Raw genomic sequence first — 27290 nt, forward strand, 5'->3', positions numbered from 1 at the left:
TGGTCATTTCCAACAGTGCAAAGTGGGTGTGTAGTGTAGTGGTTACCTGCTCCAGCCCTGAAAGGCCTTAAAGCAGCCCCAGAAAAAGGCTGCCCCAGGGAGACGATTGCTAGGCTGATTGGGAGAAGCAGCCTCAGCTGGGGCCATGCCTCAATCAGGCCACAGCTGGCCCTATAAAGGGGCTGCTAGGCAGGAGCTATCAGAGATTTTCTCTCTGGCTATAGAGAGAGAGAAGGGCCTGGCAGCTCAAGGTACTGAGAGTGGAGCAGGGCTGGGGAGCTCCAGCTTGGAAAAACCCCCAGGCTGTGGGCCTAGCTAAAGGCCTATGAAAGGTACTGGAGCTGCAGGGGTATAGCCTGGGCAGAGGCAGCAGGTCCAACCCCCCTTGCCACTGATGAGTGGCCTTTACAGACTGCCCCAGGGAGTGGGGGCTAGATGGTGACTGTCAGCAGCCACTGAGGGGAGGTTGGGGATAGGGTGTTAGGGGTTCCCCTGAGTGGGGACACCCAGATTGGGGGTTGCTGCAGTGGGCAGAACCCCTGGGTAAAGGGCACCAGGGTCTGGGAGGGACATGGGGCCAGCAGCATGCAAGACACTGACCTGCAGAGGGCGCTCCAGAGGCTGAAGAGCTAATTCCCGGGATGACCAGCGAGAGGCACCGTGCTGGTGAGTTGTCACCTTGCTACAGGGTGTTAGAACAAGCTACCAAATCAGCTGCTTTCACTGGTGGACATGACACCGCCAGCTGCCGGCCAGCAGAAAACAGAACCTCGGACTTCCCCTCACCATTGTCAATGGGTCAAATCCTCAGGTGCTGTAAACTGGCCTAGATCTACTGTGATAAACACCAGTTGGGGATCTGGCCCATTGACTCCAATGGAGCTGTGGCCAGGTCACCCCAGCTGGGAGATCTATGAGGAGATAATTTGGCTCTGTGGATGAGGGAAAAGCAGTGGACGTGTTATTCCTTGACTTTAGCAAACTTTTGATATGGTCTCCCATGGTATTCTTGCCAGCAAGTTAAAGAAGTATGGGCTGGATGAATGGACTATAAGGTGGATAGAAAGCTGGCTAGATCGTCGGGCTCAACAGGTAGTGATCAACGGCTCCATGTCTAGTTGGCAGCCGGTATCAAGTAGAGTGCCCCAAGGGTCGGTCCTGAGGCCAGTTTTGTTCAACATCTTCACTGATGATCTGGATGATGGGCTGGATTGCACCATCAGCAAGTTTGCGGATGACGCAAGGGTGGGGGGAGAGGTAGATAAGATGGAGGGTAGGGATAGGGTCTAGAGTGACCTAGACAAATTGGAGGACTGGGCCAAAAGAAATCTGATGAGATTCAACAAGGACAAGTGTACAGTCCTGCACTTAGGGCGGAAGAATCCCATGCACTGCTACAGACTAGGGACTGACTGGCTCAGCAACAGTTCTGCAGAAAAGGACCTGGGGATTACAGTGGATGAGAAGCTGGTAATGAGTCAGCAGTGTGCCCTTGTTGACAAGAAGGCTAATGGCTTATGGGGCTGTATTAGTAGGAGCACTGCCAGCAGATTGAGGGAAGTGATTATTCCCCTCTGTTTGGCACTGGTGAGGCCACATCTGGAGTATTGCATCTAGTTTTGCCTCTCCTTCCCCCCCACTACAGAAGGGATGTGGACAAACTGGAGAGAGTCCAGCTGAGAGTAAAGAAAATGATTAGGGGCTAGGGCACATGACTTACGAGGAGAGGCTGAGGGAACTGGGATTGTTTAGTCTGCAGAAAAGAAGAGTGAGGGGGGATTTGATAGCAGCCTTCAACTACCTGAAGGGGGGTTCCAAAGAGGATGGAGCTCGGCTGTTCTCAGTGGTGGCAGATGACAGAACAATGAGCAATGGTCTCAAGTTGCAGTGGGAGAGGTCTAGGTTGGATATCAGGAAACACTATTTCACTAGGAGGGTGATGAAGCACTGGAATGGGTTACCTAGGGAGGTGGTGGAATCTCCTTCATTAGAGGTTTTTAAGATCAGGCTTGAGAAAGCCCTGGCTGGGATGATTTAGTTGGGGATTGGTCCTGCTTTGAGCAGGGGGTTGGACTAGATACCTCCTGAGGTCCCTTCCAACCCTGATATTCTATGTGAGCGAGCTGGCAAAGGCAGACACATTGCTTCCTTCTCAGTCTGCAATGGGTGTGTCTGTCTTACCCCAGCTGTATGCTGTTGCAAGGTACCCAAGTGCACATGGGCCAGGACGTGAGCTCTGAATTATTTAGTGTTGGGCTCCGTGGCCCACCCTTGTGCAGGGGGCCGGATGGTAGCAGCAGGGGGCTCAGCAGTGTGTTCTCACGCTCAAGCTACTGCCTGTTACGCCTCACCCAACGGGGGCCACTGCAGCCTGAGCACAGGTTAGGGCAGCCGTGAAGAATGTGCTAATGCACCAGGGGCTGAACTGAACTACTGGGACCTCAGGCTAGGGCAAAGGTCCCCAAACTGTGGGGCAGGCATGGAGGAACGTCTGGGGCGGAAGGTGCAGCGGGGCCCGGGCCAGCCCCCAAGAGATGGCGGGGAGGGAGCACCACCCAGCCATGCTCTGCTCCCAGCTCCGGCCCTGCCCCCAGCCCCGGCCCCAGACTACAGCCACAACCTCAGCCACTTACCCTGACCATCCCTTCCCCCATGAGCCACAGCCCTGCCCTGGGCCTCTCTCCGGGAGGGGGAGAGGTGGAGAGTGGTAAGGGGGGGGTGCAACCCTGAAAAGTTTGGGGAGCACTGGTCTAGGGAGATGCAAACCACCCCTCTGCTCCAGTGCTGGAGTAGATTTGGATGGGTAGGCGTGAGTGCATGAACAGGGCCAGATACTCACAGCAATCAGGGTAGTTCCCCTGAAGCCAGAGGAACTGTGCAATTTACACCAGCTCAGGAGCTGTCTCACAGGAGGCATAGATATAGGTATGGGTGTATGTGCCCGGGGGGTGTATGCAGTGGGGTGTGTATGGTGCATGTATATGGGGTGGGTGGGTGTGCACGTGTGATGCATGTATATGGTGTGGGTGGGTGTGTACAGTGCATGTATATGGTGTGGGTGTGTTGATATTGCCTGGAAAAGGGCTGGTTTCTGATGTCCATTCTGGCAGCTGCTTCCCCTCCGGTCTGCCGGTTCCCTGTGTGTCCCCATCCCACCCAGTGCGCTGACGGCCCTAGCTTTAATGAAAGCTCCAGCTAAACCCTGAGGCTTAGCCTTGGGCCTGCATGGCCCACTGTACTGTAATCCCCTTGGAACATGGTATCGATTCACTGCTGTTCATTAATTTTGATCCCAAAGCCACATTGCGTTATTCCCTTCACACACAGCAAAGGGGGGGGTCACGGCCCAAGCTGCTGCTAAAGCTGGGAAGTGTATTAGCAGTGCTGGCATAACAGGTGGCTTCTGGGCATAACAGTCTTGCTGTATTTCATTTAATGATTCTTTAAGCTGTGGGCACATGTGCGCGCCACAGGGATCACCCATCTGCAAAGCCTCAGCTGCTCCTCCACTCTGCTCCATCCCAGAGACTGTTCCATGTCCCAGGCTGGCGGGAGAAGAGGGACCTTCTTGGTGTATGTGGAGAGACCAGTTAACTCTGTCTGTCTGTCCCCATCCACCCCCTCGCTCCATCTATCTATCCCCATCCACCCCCTTGCTCACTCTATCCGTAAAGTATCAGGTTGTTCTGGGCTGAATCAATGCTCCTGAGGGACTCCAAACACCCTCAGACTTTGAAGTGACCCCAACACTGCAGCCGATGGACTCCATCTCTAGCCCTACGCACCACAGCATCTCAAAGTACTTTAGAAACGTTTAAGCATTGGTCCATGACTAGATGGAAATCAGAGGGGTAGCCGTGTTAGTCTGGATCTGTAAAAGCAGCAAAGAATCCTGTGGCACCTTATAGACTAACACACGTATTGGAGCATGAGCTTTTGTGGGTGACTACCCACTTTGTCGGATGCATGTAGTGGAAGTTTCCAGAGACAGGTAGATGGAAATGGTGGAATTATCAATAATAATTCAGAAAAGGCAGAGGTATTCAATAAATATTTTTGTTCTGTATTTGGGAGGGGGGGAAGATGATGCTGTCTCATCATGGTGATGGTAACACTCTTCTTTCCACTAGTATCTCTGGAGGATGTTAAGCTACTAAAGTTGGACACTTTTAAATCAGTAACTCAAAGTAATTTGCATCCAAGAGTTCTAAAAGAGCTGGCCAAGGAGCTTCCTGGACTGTTAATGTTGATTTTCAATGAGTCTTGGAGTATTAGGGAAGTTCCAGAAGACTGGAAGAAAGTTAATGTGCCAGTTTTTTAAAAGCATCAACAGGATGACAGGTAATTATAGGCTTGTCAGCCTGACATCGATCCCAGCAAGATAATGGAGCAGCTGATATGGGACTCAACTAATAAAGTACTAAAGGAGGGTGATGTAATGAATGCCAATCAACATGGGTTTATGGAAATAGATCCCGTCAAACTAACCTGATATCATTTTTTGAGGCGATTACAAGTTTTAGTTGATAAAGGGTTTAGGGTTGATATAATATATTTAGACCTGTAAAGTGTTGGACTTGGTACAGCATGACTTTTTTGATCAAAAAGTAGCACAATATACAAGTCACATGACACATTAAATGGATTAAAAGCTGGCTAACTGATCGGTCTGAAACTGTAACTATCAATGGGGAATCATCATCCAACAGGTATTTCCACTGAGGCCTGCAGGGATTGGTTTGTGGCCCTCCGCTATTTAACATTTTTATCAATTACCTGGAAGAAAATATAAAATAACTACAGATGACACAAAAATTGGACGGGGAGGGGGAGTGGTAAATAACAGAGGACCAGTCTGATTCAGAGAGATCTGGATTGCTTGGTAAACTGGGTGCAAGCGGACAATGTGTGTTTTAATATGGCTACATGTAAATGTATACAGGTGGGGGGAAATGTAGCCCATGTTTACTGGATGGGGGGACTCTATCCTGGAAAGCAGTGACAAGAAAGATAGTTGGGGGTTGTGCTAGATAATCAGCTGAACATGAGCTCCCAATGTAATGCTGTGACCCATAGGTGCTGGACTAGGGGGCTGCTGCACCCCCTGGCTTGAAGTGGTTTCAGTCATACACAGGGTTTACAGTTGGTTCAGTGGTTCTCAGCACCCTCACTATAAAAACCGTTCCAGCCAAAAGAGCTAATGCGATCCTGGGATGCATAAATGGGAATCTTAAGTAGGAACAGAGGGGTGATTTTACCTCTGTATCGGTCACTGGTGTGACCATTGCTTGTATCCTTGTCCCGTTTGGGTGCCCACAATTCAAGGATGTTGATAAATTGATAGGGGGCAGAGAGGCCTGTGTTATACAGGAGGTCAGACTAATGATCACAGTGGTTCCTTCTGGGCTTGGAATCTGAGCCACCTTCCCTCCCCCCATAGGGCAGGGCAGACTCATTGAGACAGAGTCTTCAGTTCCAAACCTTCCTCTACTGACTCCTCAATCTGGGACAGTTCCTCAGATTTGTCACCTAAACAGAATGGCTCAGGTGTGGGAATCTCCCTCACATCCTCAGCAGTAAAGGCTGATGCAAAGGATTCATTTGGCTTCTCCACCGTGGCTTTTCTTGAGTGCTCCTTTAGCATCTCAGTCATCCAGTGCCCACTGATGGGCAGGCTTCCTGCTTCTGATGTACTTACAATATTAAAAAAAAAAAAAATTTTTTTGCTGTTAGTTTTTGTCTTCTGTTAGTTGCTCTTCAAATACTTTTTTTGGTCTGCCTAAGTATACTTTTATGCTTGACTTGCTAGAGTTTATGCTCCTTACTATTTTCCTGAATAGGACTGGACTGCATTGTTTAAAAATTGGAAAAGTCAAAAGAGCAAAAGAATCAGACAAAAATACATTGTTTAAAAATTGGAATTTTTATCCATGGCGGTGGTTTTGGCCCTCTTACTGTTTTTCTTTATTTGGGTCATACATATAGTTTGAGCTTCTATTATGAAGTTTTTAAAGTTTCCTTGCAGCTTGCAGGCATTTCACTCTTGTGAGTGGTCCTTTTAATTTCTGTTTAACTAGTGTGATATGAGGGGCGGGCAGGGAGCACTGGGAAAGTGGTAGAAGGGAAGTATATAAGCCTAGGCTAATTGAGGCATGGTTCCCTGTAGACTAGGGAGGGTTGCTGCAGGTTAATTGGAGGACCTGTAGTCAATTAAGCCCTTGTTAGCAACCTAATAAAATCTCCTTTTTCAGGTAGTCAGGGGAGAAGAAGGAACAACTGGAGCTTGGAGTTGTGCTATGAGACTTGAAAGATCAGAAAACTGGAGTAAGGGAGACTTCCTCCCCCAGCGCTTAAGGACTGAAGGTGCCCTACCCAAGGGGGAAGAGGGTAAGAACCTGCAGGTGTTGAGAGGGGCTGGGACTCAGAGTAAGGAGCAAACCCAGATCCCTCCCCTGCTTCCCTCCTTTACCACCTTCCTGGGCCACTAGCGAGGCCCTTGGTGACCCCAGAGCAGGGGCAAGGGGTGGCATCTTAGCCCCCGCACCAAGAAAAGCAAAGGACCCACCATACTACACTGGCCATCTTGTCACACTAGCCTCTTTATTTTTGTCATTCCCCTTGTTGAAGTTAAATGCTACTGTGGTGGGTTTCTTTGGCATATCCTCCCTACAGAGAGATTAAATCTAATTGCATTTTCATTGCTATTACTGAGCAGTTCAGCTAAATTTACCTCTAGGACCTATTCTGTGTGCCACTTAGGACTAAAATCAAGAATTGCTGCTCCCACTGTGAGTTCCCGAACTAGGTGCTCCAAGAAGCAGTCATTAATGGTGTCTAGAAATGTTATCTCCGCATCCCTGGGGCAGGGGGTTGGTGTGGGCTCTGGAAGGGAATTTGGGTGCAGGAGAGGGCTCTGGACTGGAGCAGGGGGTTGGGGTGTGGGGTTCAGGAGGGAATTTGGGTGCGGGAGAGGGGTTTGGTATGGGGCAGGGGGTTGGGCTGTGGGGGAGGGTCAGGTGTCCAGGAAGCGGCCAGCATGTCCCTCCAGCTACTAAGTGGAGAGAGGGCCAGGGGGTTCCGTGTGCTGCCCCCACCCACAGGCACCACCCCCATAGCTCCCAGTGGCTGCACTTCCTGGCCAATGGGAGCTGCGGAGCCAGCGCTCAGGGTGGAGGCAGCACACAGCGCCTCCGTGGCCGCCCCTCCGCCTAAGAGCCAGAGGGACATGCCGGGTGCTTCCTGGAAGCCGTGCAGAGCCGGGCAGGGAGCCTGACAGCCCCACTGTGGTGCTCACAGGAGCTGCCAAGGTCCCTTTTCGACTGGGTGTTCCGGTCAAAATCAGGACACCTGGCAACCCTCCTGCCATTGAGGCAGGTAATCATCCCTGCTGCATTCAGTGCAACACACTAGACAGCTTCACTCGGCTGCTGGACTTCTGCTTGCATTCTTTTTAGTCCTGGAGGATTGCTTTGGTTTGTGCTTCGTTTTCTGAAGGGGTTCATGGCCTACATTTGGAGAATGTATGTATGTTTTGTTTGTGAGGCAGATCTGGCTCTCCCGCTTCTTCTCTAGGCTCCCTCACAAAACTGTGCTCAGCAGCAGAGAGCAGCCCATAAGCTACAGTAAATTAGAGCTACCTCTGGGGCTGCTGGAACTTACATGCCCCTGGGGCCTGTCAGAATTATGGAGGCATAAAGCTGCCTTGGCCTCCCAGCTGCTTGGGCACTGACCCCCACTCTGCACCTGCTGAGTCAGTTCACACTGGATGGAGCTGAGGCACCTGGAGCAGGGGCAGGGGGGGAGCAGCTTCCCCCTGCTAGTGGGATGCAGCCAACCGTCAGACTCAAAGGAAGCGGAGCAGGGCGTGGGTCTGCCCCAGTAGTGCAGAGCGGCTCTAAAACATGCACCAGGCAGTTGAGTTAGTTGCTGGGGGACTTGAGGGTGAGGCCTTAAAATCCATGCACCCATCTGCTCTGCACTGGCATGAAAGATTCCACATGGCATGGGAGTCAGAGTTTTTCCTGGGACTGGCTCACCTCCCTCTGCTGTCTGTCACCTTCCTCCCCAGAGGTGGCTCCGTTGCAGTGCTGGGCATTATCCTGCCTGCATGTGGGTTCCTGTCTTGCTCAGGCACAAGACTGTTAATGTCAATCCCAGTTCCACCTGCATGGAGGCCTGGGTGCTTGGTCCCTAGGACGGAGAGCAGGTGCCCACCCATGGCTTCTCCCCGGCAGTCCCATCTCCTTGCATCACCCTTGGTCTCCTCTCTCTGCAATTAGAGGGATGGCCAGGCAGCAAAGGGTTAATTCAAAGTGCTGTGCCCAGGGCTGCCATGAAAGCTTCCCTCTAGAGAGGGGTGAACTTGCTCCAGCTTGGGCTTGGCTGAGTCACAGGCAGAAAACAGGGTTCAGAAAAGAGTTTGGATCTTGGGGAAGTCACAGCAAGAAGGTCCCCATTTTGGCAGGGAGGAGTTACAATATTTGGGTTCCTTCTATCAGGAAGTCACTAATGGGGTCCCCTTCATAAGGGAATGAGATCCCATCCATCTGGCATGTCAGGGGCCATCTCCATTCCAGGCTCCCGTCTCTCAGGGGAAGCCCACAGATAGGCCCTTCCATAGGCTACAGTTCTTAGGGCACTGGCTCTTCCCCCTAGACACCAGGGATGGCATCACCTGTCAAACAGACAAAGCTTCTCTGCTGCCCTGGCCTGGTGCCCCCTCTGGTGCTCTTGCTCTTCTTGTTGGTAGGAGGGACCCAGCATGGGAGGATGCTGTGGGGTTCCCACCTCTTCCATGTGACCTGTGAGTAGCCTCAGCCACCCCTTCCTGGTGGGTGAAAAGCATCCTGGCCGCATCAGGCAGAGTCTCCCTGTCTTGTTTGCATCCCTGGGGCAGGTGAGGGCTTTTCGGCCTTTTCACCTCCATAGCTCAGACAGGGTTGCTAGGGAATGCAGAGCCCCTGGGGAGCAGGGAGGCGGTATGTGCAAAGCAACACGGGCTCATGTCCTCTTTGCAGCGGGGACATGGCCACCTGTCTGTCCTCTCCTCCCTCATAGACATGGAAACTCTGCAGTTTGCACAGAGGCGGGGACAGGAACACAGTGTGAAGCTGCTGCGACCGCAGCTGCTTAGATCCAGCCTCTGCACTCTGCCATTCCACGCACTAGGTGTGCATTATGCACCCACACGAGCAGTACGATGGTTCCTGCTCCCTTCAGTGCCGGGGCTAGGGCTAAGAGCGCTGGCTTCCTGCTGCCGACTCACCTCAGCAGGGAGGGCTTTGTTGGCTGCTACCAGGGAACGGGCAAACAGGAGCGAGCCATGAGACGCGGAGCACGGTGCCTTCATCACTGGCCACAGGAATCATTCCCCCAGAGGTTCTAGTGATGGGAAAGGGCTGCTAGGCCAGCAGCAGACCTGCGAAGAGGCTGAGTGCCTGCAGCTCCCTAGGCCCCTGGGCCTGCATACCAGGTGAAGAGCATCTTCTAAAGGAGATTAGTGGTTTTCAGCCTGTCCGATACCAGCCCTCCCCTCATGTCTTGCAGGGCCCTGCCTCCTTTGGGGGAAGTTCAGGGTGGGGGCCACTAGATCTGGGCCAACAACTGACTTTTTGGCTCACCTACAGTTCTGAAAAATTAAAAAAAACAAAAATGGTTCTGGTCAGAGAGGACCCAGGGTTCAGGGCCTCATACAGAAGCTGTTCCACATCCCTGATCATTTGTCACCTTTTTCTGAACGTTTTTCCACTTCCAGTATGTCTTTTTTTTTGAGATGGGGTGGCCACAGCTGCACACTATTCCAGAGGCGGGCGTACCATGTGTGACAAGTTGGACCCCCTTCTGGGGTGCCACCTCATAGACTTTAAGGTCAGAAGGGACCGATATGATCATCTAGTCTGACCTCCTGCACAATGCAGGCCACAGAATCTCACCCATCCACTTCTTTAACAAACCCCTAACCTATGTCTGAGTTATTATTGAAGTCTTCAAATTGTGGTTTGAAAACCTCAAGCTGCAGAGAATCCACCAGCAAGTGACCCATGCCCCACGCTGCAGAGGAAGGTGAAAAACCTCCAGGGCCTCTGCCAATTTGCCCTGGAGGAAAATTCCTTCCTGACCCCAAATATGGCAATCAGCGAAACCCTGAGCATGTGGGCAAGACTCACCAGCCAGCACTCAGGAAAGAATTCTCTGCAGTAACTCAAATCCCATCCCATCACAGACCACTGGGCATACTTACCTGCTGATAAGCAAAGATCAATTACCAAAATTAAGCTATTAAGATTCCACCACCCTTAGACATGGAATCCCACCAGCCTGGGTCCCCCTCACTCTGTGCTGCTGTGACAGGCTTTCAAGCCCCCTTCCAGCACAAACACAAGTAGTTTTTCCACAATGGCCTTAACTGTCCTTGAGTGATCCCTTAGCACCTCGATGGTCCAGTGGCCCCACTGGTTGTTTAGCTACTTCCTGCTTCTGATGTTCTTAAACATTTTTTTGCTATTTCTTTTTGAGTCGTTGGCTAGCTGTTCGCATTCTTTTTGGCCTTCCCAATTACATTTTTACACAAAGGAGTTTATGCTCCTTTCTATTTTCCTCACTAGGATTTAACTTCCACTTTTTAAAGGATGCCTTTTTTTCCCATCACTGCTTCTTTTACTTTGTTGTTTAGCCATGGTGGCACTTTTTGGTTCTCTTACTAGTTTTTTAATTTGGGGCCTACATTTAAGTCGAACCTCTATTATGGTGTCTTTTTAAAAAAGTTTCCATGCAGCTTGCAGAGATTTCACTTTTTGCACTGTACCTTTTTAATTTCTCTTTAACTAACTTTCTCATTTTAGTGTAGTCTAGGGTGACCATATTTCTTAAAGTAAAAATAGGACGGCCGGGCCCCCACCCCACCTTCAAGGCAAGCCAGAACCACTTCCACCACCCATGGCTGAGGCTAATCCCTCCCGAGCTGCCTGTGGCTAGGACCGGGGCTGACCCCCCCCGAGCACCCTGCCACTTGCAGCTGAGGATGCCTCCTGCCCCCCAAACTCCATGTCCCTGCTGCTTGAAAATGGGACATCTGGTCACTCTCATGTATTCCCCTTTTTGAAATTAAATGTTACAGTGTGAGGCTGCTGTGGTGATTTCCCCACCACAGGGGTGTTAAATGTAATTATATTATAATCACTGTTACCAAGCAGTCAAGATCTAGTCATCTCTTGGACCAGATCCTGTGCTCCACTTAGGACTAAATCAAGAATTGCCTCTCCCCTTGTGGGTTCCAAGACTAGCTTCTCCAAGAAGCAAGCATTTAAGGTGTCAAGAAACTTTAGCCCTTGCTGAGGTGACATGTACCCAGTCAACATGGGGATAGTCGAAATCCCCCATTATTGAGTTTTTTATTTTAATAGCCTCTCTAATCTCCCTGAGCATTTCAGTCACTATCACCATCCTGGTCAGGTGGTCGGTAATATATCCCTCCTGCGCATGGAATTACTGTCCATAGAGATTCTGTGGTACCGTTTGGTTCATTTAAGATTTTTACTTCATTTGATTCTACACTTTCTTTCACATATAGTGCCCCTCTCCCACCAGCAGGACCTGTTCTGTCCTTCTGATATATTTTGTACCCTGGTATTAGTGTGTCCCATTGAGTATCCTCATTCCACCAGGTTTCTGTGATGCCTATTACATCAATATCCTCATTTAATAGGAGGCACTTTAGTTCACTCATCTTATTATTTAGACTTCTAGCATTTGTATATAAGCACGTAGCAGACAGCTAAAAAGTGACAATTTTTCTATTACATGATGTAATTGAATTGGAGTCTCTTTCATTTGACTGTTTCTCATCAGATCCTACCTGTATTTCATCATCTTCCTCCTTATTATGACACAGAGAATCTCCATTAATAGATTCCCCCCTAAGGGATGTCTCTGTCCAAACCACATGCTCCTCTGCACCTGTCGGCTTTCCCCCAGCCCTTAGTTTAAAAACTGCTCTACGACCTTTTTAATTTTAGGTGCCAGCAATCTGGTTCCATTTCGGTTTAGGTGGAGCCCATCCTTCCTGTATAGGCTCCTCCTTTCCCAAAAGTTTCCCCAGTTCCTAATAAACCTAACCCCCTCCTCCCTACACCATCGTCTTGTCCACACATTTAAACCTTGCAGTTCTGCCTAACTGGGCTTGTGTGTGGAATTAGTATGAATTACTCTGTAAATAAAATGTATTAAAAATAAAAAACATGAAAAACTTTAAAGTGTGTTAAATCTGTCCCAATTTCATGTAACAATGTAATTCAAGCCCTGGTAATTCATAGGAGTAATGTGAAGGTGGGACGGTTCCCTTTTTGTGGGAGCAGCACAGGGCTGGAGTTTTGGCCACTTTGCCGTTCCATAGCTGTTTTTAACCAGTACATTTTATTTGATGTACACAGGGGTGGACCTTTTTGCCTTAGGGCTGCCATTGCAGGTACCCTTGTGCAGCCACCTCCATCTGCAACTTAAACTTGTAAATGTTGTCAGTAAAAGCTGTGCGCTTTGTCAAAGACAACTCCTGTGTCAATCTCCTGTCTTTTACAATCGTTCCCCAGGAGTGGGGAGGCCCACAAATATGTTTGGGGTCGGGCCCACAAAAGGTTAATCCAGCCCTGGCCAGGCATCAAGGGAGCTAAGCTCTTTGAACATCTGGCCCCTCTCTCTCCAACCCGCCATTCCCCAGCTGTAAATTGGGGCTAATACTTCTGTTCTCTCACCTCTGTCTGCTGTGTCTCTTTGGGCTAGGTTCTATCTCTTACTTTGTGCCTGTGCAGCACCTGGCACAATGGAGCCCCAGCAGGGTTGGCCTGTAGGTGTTACCGTTGTATAAATGTGAACTAATCCTAAAAATAATGGGCCCACAGACTTGCTTTGGCACTATTGGAATTCAGACAATGCTAATGATGTGCTCAGACCCTCCCCCACTGCCCCTGGGTGCACCAGGATAGCCAAGTGCTTTTCTGCAGCAACCAGATATCAACATGCTCCCCAGAGACAGCCAGGTAAAGTGCTTCTGTACCACAGCAAGGCATACTGGCTGGGTTATGCAAACACCCTTCCTGAGTGCATCTGGGTAGAGCAGGTGCATCCCAGGAATGGGTTTCTTCTCCACACCAGGAAGCGTGAGGCACATTGCGCAAACACATTTGTTCACCTCCCAGTGATGTTGTGTCTGTATTTCATGCAGTGGAATGGCCGTTCCATCAGCATTGGCCAAGCCCAGGCAGCAGCAGCTCAGCAAAGGTGATAACCCTGCATACTAGCTGTGCTTACCCAGAGAAGGTGCAGTCCCCAGCAAGCTTGTTCCATTATTAGTTCATGCCAGTTTCTGCAATTAACTGCAGCGCTATTTGCTAATGTGAAAAGCAATTATCTCAGGGTGATATTTTCATGGACACTGTCATTATCATTTCCAGCCTGCGGTTGCACAAGTCATGTTCATTCTGGGACCTGCACACTTCACCTGGGGTTTGTGTTTCCATCAGGTGCATGGAGTGGCTCCAGCATGGACCTTCTACTAACTCTGTCTTCCTGTGTGACTAGCTGGCCAAGACATTGAGACTAGGCCATAGAGCTGTTCTCCCCTAGACTATGGTTTGAATCCAGCCCAAACTGATGGGCACTGTTGAAAAGACATGTTCAAGGTCTGAGTAGGCCACGGGGTCTGAACTCCCCTCATGCCTAGGGAGGTCCCTCTCACTCAGGCTAGAGGTAGGGAGACCATATGGGGGGCAGCTATCCCTGCCTGTGCGCCACCTCCTTTGGGGCTAGGGGGCTTCAGGGTGGATAAAAAGTGAGTGTCATTTCTCTGCTTACTCTCCCCGTGCCTCCAGCAGCACACCGATGCCCAGCAGACCAGAATGGATTCCCGTGGACAGGCCAGCCTAGGTTGTGGTCCCCACTGACCCAGTCCTGCCCTGCGAGGGAACAGTTCATTCTCACAGCTGAGAGAAAGGGGCTTTCCCTGACTCCCTCCTGTCAGTTGCTTCCTTCCACTTTCTGGCACTATATTTACCCTAACACCCAGAGCTGCATCAGCCGTTAGCCCCTGTGCTCAAAGCCAGCCTACATCACCTGCGTCACTTGTGGAAAGGAAGGTGTGAAACCTGGGACAGCCCGGAGACCTTCTTCCTGACAAAAGGCCACTGGAGTCAGGGGGAGCCGCCGATGCCCAGCATCTTTAAGCCCTTAAAACGTTGGCTATTTGGCTACTGAAATGTGGCTCCTGTTATTCTGTGGCAAGGGGGCTGTGCCTGGTATTTGCCACCATGATGCCCAGCAACATGAACGGGTGGGCTCAGCCCACTGCTCCTCAGGCTGCCTTACCTTGGCTCCTAGTTCCCTGCATCCCTCAGTCCGTCTGTCTGTGCCCAGCTCTTGTCTCTTGGCTTCTGCTTGGAGCATGAGCTCTTTGGGGGCAGGGCCTGGCTCTCTGTTTGTCGGTGGGTGGGCAGCACTATCCCACTGATGTCCCACTAGCTCTCTGATACTTGACACCATGCAAGGCACTGCATTCAGCCGTATGGAGTGGAAATCCATCAGCCTCATGATATATACCTGCTCCTGGAAATTTCCACTACATGCATCCGACGAAGTGGGTATTCACCCACAAAAGCTCATGCTCCAATATGTGCGTTAGTCTATAAGGTGCCACAGGACTCTTTGCTGCTTTTACAGATCCAGACTAACATGGCTACCCCTCTGATACTAGGGGTAGCCATGTTAGCTCCTGAGAGCTACCTCAGCTAATGAGGCTTGCCAGGTGTCCAGTTTTTGGCTCTGGTCAGCACCGCTGACAATGCATCCCCACCTGCCACTCTCAGCAGAGCGGCCAGTGACTGCGCGGGCCGGGGGAGTGCATATCCAGAGAAAGCCACCTCTGCTCTGCCCTGGGGCCTGCACACGCTGAGAGATAACTAGAGCTCTTCAGTCTCCGGGGCTGCTGAGCCAGTGGTTTCAGGAAACTGAAATTAATATGATGGCAAATTCCATCCCAGGCCACCTGGGCAGCTGGAGGGACTGTTTGGAGACATCGCATTTCACAAGGTAGCGCCTGCAGGTGTTATGCACTTTCTAAGCGCAGAGAGGGGCTGGAGGAGATGGGAAGAGAGAGGCTTTATTCACTCCTAAATTTCAAGTCTGCTTGGCACAAAGGAGTGGGTCTGTTAGGAAACTAGCTACAACTTTCTGATGCTGTGCTGGCTCTGCCCTGATTTGAGTTAGAGCGGCCCAAGACCACAGGGCTAAGGTCTTCAAGTTCCACCCTACCGCTGTCCAGCCCTTGGCATGCTCCCTCCCTCCTTCCCCTGGCAGGGCCTCTGTGCTGGAAAGGTGAAGGCTGTTGGTGGGGGCATTAGTTCCACTACCAAGGGAATTCTGTGCTGGCCACATATGGCCAGAATCTGGCCCCTCCGTGTCAACTAAGCAGTGTCTGGGCCTGTGGGTGCAGACCATGGTGGTACCCAGGGATGTCTTTGCCCCTGTGTGGAGTGGGACAGCACTTGGAAGCCCTGTTCGTGCCATGTGGATACCCATGCTGTGCCTCCAGCATCAGTACGGCTCACTAGTGAGTCTCGTAGCCCTTGCCCCAGCCATCAAGGAATCACGAGACCAGGGTCCCAGGCATCAGGAAGCTGCCTCCTATTTCACTGCCTCCTGTGGTGCATACGGTAGCTAAATGCAAGGGGCTCTTGGCCTCTCCAGACCCAGAGTGTAACTGGGACATTGAAGCAAGAGGTGCCTGGGGCAGGCAGCAGCCACGCAGGGCATTAGCCCCCTGGACTCTGTGTGGCGATTCTAAAGGTAGCAGACAGACACAGATCCTCACTATGGGCCCGATTTGGCGCTACACACCACAGATTCACACGGGGGTCACTGAGAGCAGGTGGACACAGAGACTAATCCTGATTCATCAGCCTGACTCTTCCCTTTTTGTAGCGGTTAAGGCACCAGAAATATATGGCTCCCTGCTATAATTAGCACTCACTAGATGACCAGAAAACAGGGCATATGGTTCCAGTGACTGTCACTGCTGCAGGGGAAATCTTCTGTAGATTCCCCCTTCCCCTGGGCTGGCTGGGACTTTCCTTCCCCAAGAAGTGAAACTTCAGGAGGTGAAGACCTGCCAGAGGATCACACTGGGGTGTATAGGCAGCAAAGATTAGGGTGGGGGGGTGTGATTTGCATTTTGCAATCCGTGGTCAGTGGCGGATGGAGCAATGCTCTGGGGATGGGATGGTAGGAAGATGAGGGGGACACGAGAGGTTGGTATGTGCAGGGAGGGGTATGTTAATTCATGGGCTGGGGGAGGAGGAAGAGTCACTGCTGGGACATGAGGGGTCAGAGCTCTGGGGAGGTCTTGCCTTGGGGTGGGGAACAGAAGGAGCCAGTCTCTGCAGAAGGGCTGGAGCTGGCATCTTAACCCATGCTGGTGCCCAGGGACTGTGAGTTGGAGATTGGAGAAATGACAGATCTTCCCCTAGTCTTCCAGCCCCCTGGATTAAACTGAGTGCACCACCCTTGGTGGCAATGGGAGTCAATGGACATTGAATCAGGCCCTAGAAACCCAACCTGCTGCCACATGTCCTGGTGCCTGGGAGCTCAGCTCCTAATCCTAGTCTGCTCAGTGGCTGCTCCTGACCTTCCAGAGAGGATGAGTTAATGCACATCAGGTGTGCAGTCCCGAAACTCTACTTCAACTGCCAGCAGGGCAGGGGTCACCCTTCTTCCTCCTACGGCAGTAAAGTGGCTCTCCCCACAACGACTCCCAGGGTGCTTGTTGGAAGCAGAGACCTTAAAGAACAAGGCCCCATTTGCTCTGGGGGGGCGGGGTATCAAAGATGCCAGAGCATTTCTTCCCTGAAAATTGGTGTTTGCCCTGGTATTCTTGGCCCCAGTGCCCAACTCTGCTCACTCCAACGCTGGCTTTAGCAGGGCTGCGCACACAGTGGCTGATCCAGCTCCTACGCCAGTCAGTGCAGAGCCGACCCCGTGGGCAAATCAGGCCTGTAGATTGTAGAATGCACACTGCAGTGGGAAATGTGCGACTGTGTTCACGGGCTCAGCCAGACTTCTGCACTCACCTAATGCCAGGGGTATCACAACAGCCCCAAGCAGGGGTCTCAGCCTTCGCTAAACCTTCTCCCAGGTAGCTGTGACCTAGCCAAGACTCCCCTCCCACCTACCAATATGGGAAGGGCGGGTGGGGGAGGTCACAAACTCCTGCTACTTGGTCATGCTCACCACCTAAAGACCAGGGTAGGCCACAACACCCCGATCCAGATCCCCATCTGAACTTCCCTGACATGTCGTGGAAGTGATAGTGGCGGTGAGTCTGGCCTCCTTTTCTGCTCCACACTTGTTGCATCCATCTCAGCTGGCGAGAGACTGCCCTGCTCGGCTAGGGGCTGGGGGTGTGTGTGTCTCCATCATCACTGCAATTCTTTTCCGCCCCGCCCCTTCTCCCCAGTCATCCCTGCTAGAGTCACTTCTTCTCTCAACCCTTTACTTGGGAGGAGGTGGGTGGTGCATCACCTGCAGTAGACACCAGAGCCAGAGGCGGGATCTACAGTGGATCAGGGCTCCTCCTAGGTAGCCATCACCTTACCTGCTGGGCTTGGAGAGCAGCCAAGGCCACCAGTGCTTCCTCCCTCCACTTCCCATGCGGCTGCACCTTAAAAGCCAGCTGGGGAGCCGTGTCCCTGAGCTCGTTGTTGGCTGCAGCTACCCCTGCTGGTGGAAGGCAAGGCTGACCCAGTCCTGCTGGTTCCCTTCATCCCAAATGGCCTGGTGCCTCCCCAGTCTCCATGGGGCTTGCAGTGTGGAGAAATGGGGAAGATGCTTCAGATAAGTGTGCAGGCAACAAGGTAGAAGCCCCAGTCTTGACCTGGCCCGATCACTAGTATTCTTTGTGTTCTGGTAGCCCCTGGAGATCAGGACCCCACTGGGCTGGGTCCAGCACCCACGCCTTGTAGGAGACAGTCCCTGCCACCAAGGGCTGCACAGACCAAGGAAGGATCCCTACTCCCACTGCACAAGTGGGGAACTACGTGGTTAAGGGATGTGCCCAGGGTCAGTAAAGATGTCTGTGGCTGAGCAGGGAATTCACACCAAGTCTCAGCCTAGTGCCTAAACAAGGGGATCCACCCACACTTTAAGGTGGCAGGGTTGACTGTTAGCTCCACAGGGCAAGAGCTAGATTAAAGGCCATACCAAAGCCCTACCCCTGCTCAGACCCCAGAGCTGAAGACCGGTTTGCACCGCCCCCACTAGGAAGTGGCAGCGAAGGCTCCACTTTTCAGTGCAAAGCTGCTGTGTGTCTGTGACCCACACTCCTGCTTCCTTCCTGCCCTCTGCTTGCGGCTCGTCCACCTCAGCCCTGGCCGTGAGCAGGAGGGCCAGCCCTGGGCTGGAAGGGAGCCAGGCCTTGCTGCTGTCTCTGCTTCCTGGGCGTAGTGGGGTGTGTCAATACCAATTTTCTTTGCAGAGACTTCTGCCCCCAGCCCCGTGACTCACTGCCAGAAAAGGTCAGCCTGGGGGAGAGGAGAGGATGAGTCAAAGCCATGGCAGACCTGGTAAAGCCCCTTTGTAAAATGGGACCAGATCACAGGATCCTCATATCCCCCCCCATGTCACTCTGCCACCACAATTTCACATTCCGAGACTGGGGGCCCCATGTGGGAGGAAACCACAGAAGGTCCCCATGCCACTGACTAAAGTCAGCTGAGCAGCGCCATATATAGAAACCACAGGAAACCAGGTGCGGGGTGGGCAGGGGTTCCAAGGGAAATACATTGTCTGGGTTGGGAAGGGGCCAAGACGGAGCATTCATGGGGTCTGTTGAGAACCAGGGGAGCGTTTGGGGAGACTTTGGAGAGCCACTGAGAGCCAGGGAAGTGCTGGGTTGAAGAGGCTGGGGGAAGAGGTGGCTGCTTAGATACAAGAAATGATCGTCTGGAGGGGGAACTAGTTAGCGTTGGGAAGGGAGGGAGATTTTCCTTGGCTTCCCCGGTCACAGACAGGGAGATTACTGAGCTGTCTTTACATAGGGCCAGGAGCTTCATGTCCAGCCTTGTAAGCAAAACACACAATGCAACTCACATTGAGATACAGGCGCGTGCGGAGAAAGACACACGGAATGAGATACACACAGACTGTCACGCTCCCACACAGGCATGTGTATGCAAGATCCATACACATACAAATATACATACATGGATAGAAACACACACACGCGCACACACACAAATACATATACCCTGAGAGATACGCACTCACAAATATACATACCCTGATGCATCTGAAGAAGTGGGTTTTTTACCCATGAAAGCTTATGCCCAAATAAATCTGTTAGTCTTTAAGGTGCCACCAAACTCCTTGTTGTTTTTGTGGCTACAGACTAACACAGCTACCCCCTGATATTTGACACCGTGATAGGTACACATTCACACACACATCCTGGTAGATACACACACACACACAAATACACACCCTGAGAGATACACACACACAAATATACACACTCTAATTCACACTCACACCCACAGAGATAGACATGTGCACACACACAAGTACACACACCCTGAGAGATCCACACACTCTCTCACACACACACAAATATACACACCCGGATAGAGAATCTCTCTCTCTCTCTCTCTCTCTCTCACACACACACACACACACGCACGCGCGCAGTGGGACGGCATTAGCTCCTCTGATCTCAGTGCACGTGAGTGGAAGCTGCCCAAAAAAGGAGTTCCTCAGTGACACACACTCCCTTATATGGTTGCCCGGAGCTGGCCCCTGATCTGGGTATTTAAACGGCAGAGCCGGGGCAGGCTGCAGAGACATTGGAGAGTCCATCGCCCCGCACATCCAGCCCCGTGCGCCCTACTCCGGACCCTGCGCTGCGCGCACTGCCCGGCCGTGCCCCGTGCGCCCTACTCCGGACCCTGCGCTGCGCGCACTGCCCGGCCGTGCCCCGTGCGCCCTACTCCGGACCCTGCGCTGCGCGCACTGCCCGGCCGTGCCCCGTGCGCCCTACTCCGGACCCTGCGCTGTCCCCCGGGATTTTAGTGGGCGCATCCCCCAGCCCCAGCCATGGTGATGGAGGAGGTGCAGCAGCTGGAGAGTGCGGAGCTCGCCAGGCTGCTCCGAGAGCCCGAGGAAGCCGGGCGCACCCTGGTGCTGGACTGCCGGCCCTTCCTCGCCTTCTGCCAGGCTCACCTGCTGGACTCGCGCCCGGTGCGCTGGAATGGGCTGCTGCGTCGCAGATCCCGCGGCAGAGCCGGCGTCAGCCTGGACTGGCTCGTCCCGGACAGAGCGCTGCTGGGGCGGCTCCGCAGAGGCGAGCTGTCCCGCCTGGTGGTGCTGGACGAGGCCAGCGGCTCGGTGCTGGCTCTGCGGGCCGACAGCCTGGCCAGGCTGCTGCTCAACTCGCTGCTGCTGGAGGCGAGAGCCAGACCCACCCTCATCTACCTGCTCCGAGGTAAAGGCACCTTTCCCTAGGGACTTGCCTGTGGGGACCCAGCACCTCCCCTAGGAGAGCATCCCCCTCCCCCGGGACGATCCCTCCCCCAGGACAGCATCGCCCCAGGGGCGACACCCCCCACCACAGGACAGCATCCCTCCCCCCCATCGGAAGAACACCACCCACCAGGAGAGCACCCTCATCAACCCCCACCCCGAGAATGCGCGCACGCACATACACACACACACACCCACACACACCAGGAGAGCACCCCCACTAACCCTGGGAGAACACCCCTCACCAGGAGAGCACACACTCTCAGGCTCACACACAAACTCACTTCTATACAGTATCAGTACCACCACTTCACACACATAAGAAATGTCACACAAACACAATCTCATGCACGTGCACAGCATGACGCACTAACTAGCACCCTGCAAACTTACAGGCACTCACAAACTCTCTGGCACACAGCACCAACTTCCACTCATGCACACACAGACAACCAGAAATCTTCTCTGCCTCTCTTTCACACATACATTCAGATACACAAATTCAGAACCACACCTGCCGCCCGTCACGCACACTGAGCAGCTCACACTACTCCTTAGTGCTAGAAAAGTACACACAGAAGGGCTAAAGCAGATATGGTTAGTACATGGCTCCTGCCCAAGCTTGGGAGGCTCTGGAGAAAGGCCCGGGCCCCGCTTCTCCGGGCAGGTTGAGATTACAAGCTGCAGTAACAAACTCCATTTTAAAATGCATTTTCAGCACACAAATGCTGGCCCACTTCCTGGGCAAATCTGCACAAGACCTTTCTGCCTATTATTCCCAACGGCTTCAGTGCCTGGTTAGCTAACCTCGGCAACCTGTCCCTGCACATGTGCTGATTGGCGATGCTCTACCTGCTGATGATATTAACATGGTATGTTCTTTGCAGGGGGGTTTGATGGTTTCCAAGCCCGCTTTCCAGAACTGTGCTCTGAGCCACCGCCTCTTCCTGCCTCCTTGCCAGCCCTGATAGACTCCAAAGATGACAGTAACAGCAGGACCATCACTCCTTTCTACGATCAGGTAAGCTTTCCTGACTTCATCAGCAATGCAGCAAACTTGGGCTGGAAGGCTGCTCTTGACGCTGCCCCCCATTCCAAATGTAGACACCCCAGAGCCTATTACAGGGCCCAATTCTGATAGTCTTACTCATCCTGAATGGTCTCTTCAATGCTGAGGAGCCCGCTGACGTCAGTATTCATGGGCGAAGGTGTTACTCAGCTGGAGTAAGGGGATCAGAATTGGGTACCTCAATGATTAGTCATTAATTTTGTTTGAGGGTCAGTCCTTGATCCCATTTCAGAAAATGGCAGTTTTGCCAAAGCCTCCAACAGCATCAGAATCTGTCCTTGAGTGTATATCTGGCCAAACATCTGTCAGCAGGATTTATGGGGCTCGCAGATTAAATTAATCATTAGCTGATCTGGGTTTTCGGCCAAGGTCAAGTGCAGGGTCTATTGTCAGTTCACTCCCAGAAAAGTCATCGGTCCAGGCACTAATCTAATCTGTCCATCTGTCTAATCTCCTGATATCGTTGCTGGAGTAGCACTCCAATCCAGCAGAGATGAGGGGCATAGGGGTTCGTAGACAGATGCAACTCTACGTGATTGCAGGACGAACTGGGTGCATGTCTCCAAGGGAGTGTAAAGCTGTGAAATCAACCCAGAGGAAGAAGGTCTCACGTTGTCTTTATTCTTCTTGTTTCTAGGGTGGCCCTGTGGAGATCTTGCCATTCCTCTACTTGGGCAGCTGCTACCATTCCTCCAACAAGCAGGTGCTGGAGTCCTTGGGCATCACGGCTGTGCTCAACGTCTCCGCCAGCTGCCCCAACCATTTTGAAGGGCAGTTTCGTTACAAGAGCATCCCCGTGGAGGACAACCACATGGCCGAGATCAGCATCTGGTTCCAGGAGGCCATTGGCTTTATTGGTAAGCACGAGATTAGTCATTCAGACAGCATTCCCCCTTGCAGCCCTACTGACGCCCCAGTATAGAGGCTTTCACATTGGGCTCAGCCAAGGTTCACTGAAAGAAGCAGGAGCCTTTCCATCGACTTCAGTGGGGTTTGGAATAGGCCTTTAGTCTCTGGGCATGGCGCACTATTAAACCCCTGCAGCCCTTGCTCCAGTGGGAGAACTTTTGTGTGCCAGGATCCGGTCCAGCCATGTGGCACGGTTCCAGCCCTGGCAGTCTCATTCCTGGCCTCATGTCCTGCCCTAGGGCCAATGCCCCAGGGAAAGCAATGGCTCTTAGCCAGCGCCTTGAAGCCAAACAGGCCAGGGCCTGATTCCCCTCTCACAGCCACTGGAGCAAATCAGGAGTAATCCCAGTGACAATGGGGTAACACTGGTGTAAGTGAGAGCAGAATCAGGCCCATGAGCTCTGCGGGATCAGTGCATAGCAAGGAGGAGAAGAGTGAGTTTAGGGGCCGAGAGACCTACACTGAGCCTGTCCTGCCCTGGATTTCAGCTACTTACATCTAGGAACTCTTGGCCCAACCATCTCCAATGAGCCGCTCTGTGGGGCAGGCTGCATGGAGCATTTGGCCCTGGCTGTGAGGAAGTAAGATCTCCAGAGACACTAGTGGGAGAGTCTGGGCAAGGCCCGGAGGGTTTATTGGAGGGTTCTGAGGGCAAGTGGGGTGCAGTGCTTCAGAACAGGATGTTCTCAGCCCTGGGGTCCTGCTGGAGCGCGCAATGACCCTCTCTGCTTGCTCCCATAGATTCCGTGAAGAGCAGCGGCGGGCGAGTGCTAGTCCACTGCCAGGCTGGCATCTCCCGCTCGGCCACCATCTGCCTGGCCTACCTGATCCAGACCCAACGAGTGCGCCTGGAGGAAGCCTTCGACTTCGTCAAGCAGCGCCGCGGGGTCATCTCGCCCAATTTTGGCTTCATGGGACAGCTTCTGCAGTTCGAGACAGAGGTGCTGTGCCATTAGCTGCTGCCTAGCGGGCACCTTCCGCCCTCTGGAGCGGCCAAGGACATAGACTCACAGTGTGCTTCCGTTTACAGCCCCAAGGGGGTGCTCTACCCAAACAGTATCCCTCATGTATATTGCACTAAGATGTCAGAGGACACCCCTCTGCAACCTGTACAGACACCTCAGCCTCTCCGGGTTAAAGCCCCCATCCCCGTATGAATGCGTTGGACCCTTGAATGCGAAAAAAAGAAGTGAAGATGGGCAAGATGCAAAAAAAGGAGTGAAACTCTGCTTTTCCAGACTCACAGAGAGCAGCCAGGCGGCCTTGTTCCTCACACTGGGGCCATTTGAAGGCTATGTCCACTTTGCCAACCCCCCCAGCCTCTCCCCAATCCCGGTCTTAAAAGAACATGATTGATTTGTCCCTCTTGCTTTCCAGTGTGAAATCATGGCAGGTAGTTTCAAAACAAGGTCATTTACCCTGTAAATTAGGGCCAAGTGCTTTGCTGTTTTTCAGTGGGGCCCAATCCTGTTCCCATCGAGCAGGATCAGGGCTCATGTCAGGTAATTCACTACGTTGCCTGATCTTTTTATCCACAACTTTGCCCCCTTTCTGCCCCAGGAGACAGTAGGAAAGACAACAGTCCAAATTTTCTGCTGGGAAAAACTCCACTCAAGAACCCACAGAGAATTTGGTTCTTTTGCTACCATACCAGCAAAAATGAATTGCACAGTTTCTCCTTTGATTTCTCTCCATCTAGAACCCTGTCTGAACCATGCCACAGAGTTTAATGGCTGATGCAGTGGGACTGGATTGATGTAAGAAACCAGAGTTTGGGCTGTAGTGATAAAAAAAAAAAAGAGTTTAAACGTTTTCTTGGCCAGAGATCTTTCCTTGTTCAAGTCAGCCTCATTGACATGAAAAATCTACTTTGGTCCAGAGTGACAAATATACTGAATCATTCTGAGTGGATTATATGAACGGTGGATTGTGATTGTTCACCAGGCCCCAGCCTCACTTCTGAGAGCCAATAGCCATTCTTCTTTGCACCTGAAAACCTGCTGTAATTCACTCCCTGCTCATTTTTAAAATATGCTGTGGAAATGGGTTGAGGATACTTGATTGCAAATGATCCAATCCTTCCTCTTGGATAATGTGAGCCTTGCACAGCACCTTCTCTCTGTTGGGGAAGAGGGTGGGTGCCCACCTCCCAGCAGAGATCTCCTCTTTTGAATGCACTGAGGGACTCGATAAAACTTGCCAAGCCAAAGAACCTCCTGGAGGGCTGACTTCCTCAGCAGAGCTGTCTCTGACAGTGCAGAGCAATACAGTTTCATGCACTTGCACCAGGAGGCAAACCTCTTGCTTGACTGAAATTAATTTATAGAGCTGTTGGAAATGTTGCACTTTATATTTATATAATAACCCACCAAGTTGGTTTTAATGATGTTTCAATTAAATGCTGGTTTTTACATTGTTCTCCAAGTCTCTGAGCATCATTCTGCCGAGGCTATGGAGGGTATCACTGAACAAGGGGACATGGCCCCGATGCTGCATGAGAACAAGCACCTGCCAAGAGCGGGCCCTAAAGGAGCAAGGCCAGATGTGCATTCCCTGTGTTCCAGCACTTGGGGGAGTGGGTTTCAGGCCACCTTTCTCTCCTGATGGTCTAGGACCAGGCAAGAGCCTCTGTGTAAAGTAGAGCAGCCTCAGGGCTCTCACTGAGTACCTGCGTCTCTGCGGGGAGGCATTCTGGGTAGGGCTGGGTGTCACTAGGTACCCAGGGTTGCTGTGCAGTAGGGTCAGCCTGGGCATGGCTGGGTCTCTGCGCTGGGTGTCACTAGTTACCCAGCATCTCTATCCACGCAGGGGCCATCTGGGTAGAACTGCTTTTTCTTTGAGTAGTGATGTGTGCTCCACTTCCGGTGCACGTGCACCCCCTGTGCCTTTGAGCAGAGATTTTTGGTAGCCATGCTGGCTTAGCCCACATCTACTCCCCACTCATCCTCATTCCCCAATCCGGGCTTGCCAGGGCCGACCCCCCAGCACCTCTAGGCTTGGCAATTCATAGCCCTGGCACCACTGGGTTTGCCATATCAGTAGTGAATGCAAAAGAATCGCTTCAGCCCTGGCATCTTCATACCCTGACCCAAGGATATATAGGGCTGTGTGGCTGAATGGCCCTCATTCCCCTCTCCCCTTTGGCCTGAGACGGAGTCTGTGGCGTGCCCTGTTCTCTTGAATACGTTAGTGTTGTTAGCTAGCTCGTGAGTTAGATATAGTGGTAAATACTAGATAGTTGTAAATAGTGCCTTTGTTTTTCTCCACTTGCAGGGTCTCTTTGGATTCTTTATATCTGGATATGCTGTGAGTCCTATGCTTAGATTTCACTAACCAATTATCAAGTGTAAACTCTTCCATGTAACATGGAGTCACAGACAGTCCCCTTGGGTACTCCACTCTGTCTTGCCATCTGGGTGAGCCTGCCTTTGTGATAGATGGTCCCTTACACCAAGAATCACAGCAATATTCAGGTTACTCCCAGTCCGAAAGGACCAGTCACTTACCCCAGACCAATTGCACCTTGGATCTTACATCAAAGACAATGCTTGTAGCCAGTCCATGATAAGCTATATACAGATTTATTAATAGGAAAAGGAAATGAGAGTTATTTACAAGGCTAAAGCGGGTGAATATAGATACACAAATGAGTTACAATCTTAAGTTTCGAAAGATAATAAAAACTAAGTAGCTGGGTATTCCTTGCTTATGCCTAGGACACCTTGCCACCCAGAATGCAAGCAGTATAGAGATACAGTTCATCCTTATTAAGGGTTTTTATCCCCTTCCTCACTTGTGCTCGCAGCTGCAAATACAGCTGATGGGAGGAATTCACATGCATGACACATCTTCAGTGGGGAAAGGGCAAACAACAAATAGCTTTTGTCCTCTTTACTGTTCGACAATAGTCCATCTGGTGTTGATGGACCATCCCTGTTGGGCAAGACGTTAACACCTTCTGTTGGAGACCAGCACTTTACACTAGTTCTTGTCTTTCTCCTGTCTGGTGATTTATACAGTCACAGAAGCTCACAATACAATTGTTCAAAGATTACTTTACAATATGGTCTACAGATGTTATAAGTGAGATTAATGCATGCAGCAACTCACAAGCAGCCAAAATCCAAACACTAAACACATTCTTATAATCCTAATACCCATTTTAACAATGCTATCACACAGGAGAGCAGGACTGATTCCAGCTCTGCATTTGTCAGTGTTCAGTTGAGACATGGTGACGTTGGCATGAGCTGGCACCTGGTCTGCCAGCATCACACCCCATCCACCTCCAGATCAGGTCACCGAGAGCTTCAAAGGATAAGAATTCTAATACCCCAGTGTGGGGCAAGTGTGCCTTGTCCCTTCTTGGGGTGGGGTAATTACTGCCCTGCGGTTGTGTCATTACGACCACCCCTTGTCTTGGGGTGTGTGGATTAATGGTAAAAGTCAATATGGCCAGTCTCTCTCTCTCAAGGTTGTGTGAATCAAAGGCCAGAGTCAATATGTTATTACCTTGTACCTTATAGTTCGAACAAAACATCTTCATCCATTATCCTGTCATTCCATCCTTATCTTTAGGAGGGGTCCATGTATTCTTGTCCCATCCCCTCTGCAATGTCTTTATGTATTTACTTAAGAGGTCTGTGTGTTCTTGTACCATAGAATCATAGACTATCAGGGTTGGAAGGGACCTCAGGAGGTCATCTAGTCCCACCCTCTGCTCAAAGCAGGACCAACCTCAACTAAATCATCCCAGCCA

At 51.6% G+C, this 27290-nt stretch overlaps 1 protein-coding gene across 1 annotated transcript; it reads left to right on the forward strand.

Annotated features, from left to right (window-relative positions):
* The first annotated feature begins 20052 nt into the window (after positions 1–20052).
* Positions 20053–24950, forward strand: DUSP2 (dual specificity phosphatase 2). Its single transcript, XM_032763468.2, has 4 exons — positions 20053–20515; positions 21441–21574; positions 22260–22479; positions 23273–24950. Exons 1-4 carry the CDS (start codon positions 20128–20130, stop codon positions 23485–23487), a joined length of 957 nt encoding a protein of 318 aa, XP_032619359.1. The 5' UTR covers positions 20053–20127; the 3' UTR covers positions 23488–24950.
* Positions 24951–27290: the final 2340 nt, after the last annotated feature.

Source organism: Chelonoidis abingdonii, chromosome 2, assembly GCF_003597395.2.
Source record: "Chelonoidis abingdonii isolate Lonesome George chromosome 2, CheloAbing_2.0, whole genome shotgun sequence".
Lineage (NCBI taxonomy): Eukaryota > Metazoa > Chordata > Testudines > Testudinidae > Chelonoidis > Chelonoidis abingdonii.

Coding starts and splice junctions, on each gene's coding strand:
- DUSP2 (XM_032763468.2), top strand. CDS start 20,128: ATGGTGATGGAGGAGGTGCAGCAGCTGGAGAGTGCGGAGCTCGCCAGG. Junction 20,516..21,440: donor CCTCATCTACCTGCTCCGAG/GTAAAGGCACCT, acceptor TGTTCTTTGCAG/GGGGGTTTGATGGTTTCCAA. Junction 22,480..23,272: donor GGAGGCCATTGGCTTTATTG/GTAAGCACGAGA, acceptor TTGCTCCCATAG/ATTCCGTGAAGAGCAGCGGC.